The sequence below is a fragment of the Eimeria acervulina genome, genomic scaffold (assembly GCF_000499425.1).
Source record: "Eimeria acervulina Houghton genomic scaffold, Eah_scaff359, whole genome shotgun sequence".
Lineage (NCBI taxonomy): Eukaryota > Apicomplexa > Conoidasida > Eucoccidiorida > Eimeriidae > Eimeria > Eimeria acervulina.
The window spans coordinates 2,747-7,500 of NW_013549860.1; the positions used below are offsets into that span (position 1 = coordinate 2,747).

The following is a 4,754-nucleotide window of genomic DNA, read 5'->3' on the forward strand; positions in this document are numbered from 1 at the left end:
GCAGCGCAGCAGCCTGCTGCAGCTGCAGCATGTGCTGCTGCTGCTGCATCATTTGCTGCTGCTGCTGCTGCATCATTTGCTGCTGCGGCGGCAGCAGCAGCAGCAGCTACTGCTGCTGCTTTGCAGGCTGAAGGGAGACTTATTTTGATCAGACCTTGTCTTTGAATGTAAAAACAAACAAATATCGTGTTTGATAGACAATGACTACTGGTCTGTGGGGCCCCACGCGCCCCCTCTACGGTGTACGTACAGCTGCCTCTGTTGCTGCCCTTAATGCCGCATGAATAGAAGCAGCAGCAGCAGCAGTAGAAGCAGCAGTAGGAACAGCAACGCAGAGAGACAGGAGATACACCACATAGATGCAGCCCCAAACCGCCTTCTGGGCGTGCATGCATGCATGCATTCAAATGCATGCATGCATGCATGCATTCATATCAGTGAATGCATGCATGCATCTATCAATGCATGCATACATATATCAATGCATGTATCTATTACTATTAATGCATGCATGCACAACAAACCCAGGCATGCATCTATAAATATAACCCGCTGCATGCATGCATGTATGAGCCTCTGCATGCATGCATAAATCAATGCATGCATTTATAGATGCATGCATGCATGCATGCAGTCGTATGACAAGGAAGTCCCCTAGAGGGCCCCACGGGGCCCCCTTGAAGAGGGGCCTCTGCGGCGTTTGATCGCAGCAGCAGCAGCATCAGTAGGAGCAGCAGCAGCAGCAGGTGCAGCAGCAGCAGCAGCAGGAGACACCCGCCGCGAATTCCTGACTTGCTTTCTCGTCAGATGTTGCTGCTTGCTATGTTGCTGGTGCTGCTTAATCATTTGCTCCTGCTGCTGCTGCTGCATCACTTGCTGCTGCTGCTGCTGCATTTTAATGCGTTTGGAGGTTGCTGCTGCTTGCATCTGCAGCAGCAAGCGCTGCAGCAGAGACCCCCAGACATACATCAAAGGGCCTGCTACTACATGTGCATCTGTTCTATCAAGCCAGCCCCCGTGTCCAGGGAGACAGTCTCCTGTATCTTTAACCCCTGCATCTCTTTTAAATAAACTCAGCAGCAAATCACCACCGACAGCAGCAGCAGACACAGATGCCCCACACAAACAACCCAACAAACCCAACACCATCCATGCTGCAGCAACACGCAGGCGGCTTACGGTTTGCTGCTGCTGCTGCTGACGGGTGAGGGTTTGCTGCTGCTGCTGCTGCTGCTGCTGAGGGCTCATTGTTTGCTGCTGTTGCTGAGGGTTCATTGTTTTTTGCAGCTGCTGTTGCTGCGGGTTTGGCGTTTGCTGCTGCTGAGGATTTAGGGTTTGCTGCTGCTGAGGGTTTGCTGCTGCAGTTGTTTGTGGGGAGAAGAAGTCAATGAGAGTATCTGCTAAGAAGCCACTGAGGAGACACCCGGAGGGAGGAGAAGAAGGAGACACGTTTAAAGATGAAAGGAGACGCTTTGAATTAGCCGAAACAGAAGGCGGGATCGTCTCCGACGAGACGATCCCAGTGGGGGAGGAGACGATCCCAGTGGGGGAGGAGACGATCCCAGTAGTGGAGGAGACGATCCCAGTGGGGGAGGAGACGATCCTCGCAGCATTGCGTGCTGCAGTTGCTGCTAGAGCAGCAGCAAGTAGTGCCCCTGCTGCAGTAGTTGCTGCTGCCCCAGCAGCAAGCCCAACAACAGTTTTCTTCGGAGACACGAGAGCAGCAGGAGGCAGCAGATGCATCTCGTTTGAATAAAAGAGAGCAGACAAAGGAGACCTCCCCACAGCAGAACCTAAAAGATAAGCAGCACTATCATTAACACCAACTAGCAGCAAGCCGTATAATAATAAACAGCGTTCAGAGCATGCATGCAGACGAGGAGACAAAGAGGAGACGCCTCTCATCACTCGAGATACACCGCAACCCCACAAACCCCACAAACGCGACAGCCAGCTCCTGCTGCTGCTGCTCTTGCTGCTGCTCTTGCTGCTGCTGCTGCTGCTGCTGCTGCTTTTGTTGTCGCTGCTGCTGCTCGAGTTGCTGGTTGGAGCCGGTGCCGCTGCTCCTGCATCTGTTGCTGCTACATCTGTTGCTGCTGCATCTGCTGCTGCTGCAGCAGCAGCAGCAAGATTAGGCTGTTTGAGGGCCCTCAGTCTCAACCAGAAGGAAGGGAGGAAGCTGCAGCAGCAATGCCCCAGTACAGTAGCAGCAACATCTGCTATCCCTTTGCTGCTGGGAGGAGACAGTAGAGACAGCAGCAGCAACCCGCACAATGCAGTGCCCTCCGCCTGGAACAAACGCAGCAGCAGCAACAGCAACAGCAACAGCAACAGCAGCAACAGCAGCAACAGCAGCAGCAGCAGCAGCAGCAGCAGAATGAGGCGGAACTTCTTCTTCACCCTAGAGGGACCTCACAGAATAAAGGGTTTAGGGTTTGCATACGAGTAGGTGCGTTTGAGGGTTTAGGGTTTAGGGTTTAGGGTTTACATACGAGTAGGTGGGTTTGAGGGTTTCCTGTTGCTGCTGCTGCCATAACAAGAGCGCTTGCTGCAGCAGCACCGAGAGGTGAAGGGAGAGATAATTGCTTTTTTAAACAAAGACAGCGCAACTCTCTTAAAGATAGAAGAGACTGAAGCCAGCAAAGAAGAGACAGTAGAGACACAGGGCTCAGCAGCACAGCAGCAGCAGCAGCAGCAGCAAGCGCTGTTCCTGTTGATAGCCGCAGCAGCAAACCCTCCAGATTAACACGACGTAACAACCAAGAGCGGGGCCCCCCACGTAGTTTTGCTGCTGCTGCTGCTGCTGCGGCAGCGCTGCGCTCTCCTGCAGCAGCAACAGCAGCAGCAACGGGAGCAGCAGCAGCAGCAAGCGTTGCTGCACCTAATGCCTGCAGCCGCTGCAACGGCAAAGGGCGATGCTGGAGGGGCAGCAGCAGCGGCTGCTGCTGCTTCTGCTGCTGCTGCTGGCTGCCTGCACTGCATCTTGCGGTTGACGCCTCTCTTGTTGCTGTTACTGCTGCTGCTGCTGCTGGCGCTGCAGCTGAAGGTACCCCAAGGAAGGAAGGGCAAAGAAGGGAACGGCGCATGCATGGGAAGCTGCTGCTGCTGCTGCTGCTGCTGCTGCTGCTGCTGGAAGAAGCTACACGGAGCGTTGGAGCAGCAGCAAAGTGCAGCAGCGGCTGCCTTTGATGCAGATGCGCAGACACCCGAAGGGAGAGAGGAGATTCTGCTGCTGCGTGCAGCAGCAGCTCGCTGCTGCTGCCAGCTGAAAGGTACAGGGGCAACAACAGCAGCAGCAGCAGCAAAACTCTGCAGCAAACCCTGCCACGCCAAACAGCGCGACGTGCAGCAGCAGCAGCAGCAGCGGCAGCAGCTCTTGTTGCTGCTGCTGCGTGCAAGGAGCGAATCTCCCAGAACAGAGAGGAAGAACTTACGCTGAAGAAAGGGCCCCTGCTGTTGCTGCTGCTGCTGCTGCTGCTGCTGCTGCCTGCTGAGACACTCATCTCCGAAGCAGAGGAGACAGCAGCAGCAAACTCATTGCAACTGAAAACCAACAGGAGACAGCAGCAGAAAACAACAAAGAAGAAGGCGCCTCGATGTTGGCTGCTGCTGCTGTTGCTGCTGCTGCTGCTGCTGCTGCTGCTGCAGTTGAGAAAACTGTCGCAGGAGGCGCAGCAAGACAACGGAGCAACACAAAAGAAACCTTGCCCCAGATCAACCCTGCTCCCTGCTGCGTTGTCTAGGCCAAGATGCTGCTGCTGCTACTGCTGTTGCTGCTGCTGCTGCTGCTCGGCTGCAGCAGCAGCTGCTGCAGTAGCTCGGCCTTGTCTTGAGTCACTGCAACGGGAATAACAGCAGCGCAGCAAATGCAGCAGAAGAAGAAACTACGGCTGTTGCTTCCTTCAGGAGCAGAACGAGAAGACAAATAAAAAAAACAAGAAAATAAACGAGCAGAGATAAAAGAGATGAGGGGGGCCCCACACACACACATGCAGCAGCAGAGAGGAGAGCCTCAACTAACAACAGCAACCAAACAAGCTGCAGCAAATCAAATGAAATAAAGAGACAATAATAATAATAATAATAATAAAAGCAAATAAAGCAGACACACATATAGAGGCCCCCCACCCCCGTAAACTCTACCGAGTTTGCTGCTGATACGAGAGCATCTGCTGCTGCTGCTGCTGCAGCAACTGCTGCTGTTGCTGGTGTTGCTGCTGCAGGGTTAGATGTGCAGGTATAAAGGAGTAAAACTTCTTTTAAATGCATTAATTATTATTTTAATTTGTTTAATAACAACACGAAGTGTACAAACAAACAGGAGCTCGGACTCATCAAATTGGCCGAGTGGTCCAACGCGGAGATTGGAGGCAGCAGTTTGAAACCGCGTGGGTTCGATTTCCACCAATGAAATTAAATTATATTAGTTTTTTATTTTTTTAAATTCATTTTATTTATTATTTTGTATTCTTCATGCTAATTTATCTTTCTATTTTTCAATCCGCTTCTAGCGATGCTCTTATATACACCGCAAACTCTGCTACAGACCCGCAGCATCAACTCCACTGCAGCAACACCTGGGGGGCCCCCAGGGGCCCCCGAGGGCCCCCAGTAGTGTTGCTGCTTCAGCTTTCTTTTTGTATTTGCTTCGCCAGCAATAGTATAAAAGGCGTTTTAATTATTGTATATTTATTTCTGTTGTTTCTTTATACTGGCGTTGCATGCAACGGGAACAGCAGGAAGACAAACACTGC

At 52.5% G+C, this 4,754-nt stretch overlaps 1 protein-coding gene across 1 annotated transcript; it reads right to left on the bottom strand.

The window, feature by feature from the left end:
* Positions 1–654: 654 nt before the first annotated feature.
* On the bottom strand, positions 655–3,503 carry EAH_00034780 (phosphatidate cytidylyltransferase, putative; the record flags this gene model as incomplete). Its single annotated transcript, XM_013395788.1, has 3 exons — positions 655–2,289; positions 2,735–2,824; positions 3,435–3,503. The coding sequence occupies 3 exons, from the start codon at positions 3,501–3,503 to the stop codon at positions 655–657; spliced, it is 1,794 nt and encodes a 597-aa protein (XP_013251242.1).
* Between the last annotated feature and the right edge of the window lie 1,251 nt (positions 3,504–4,754).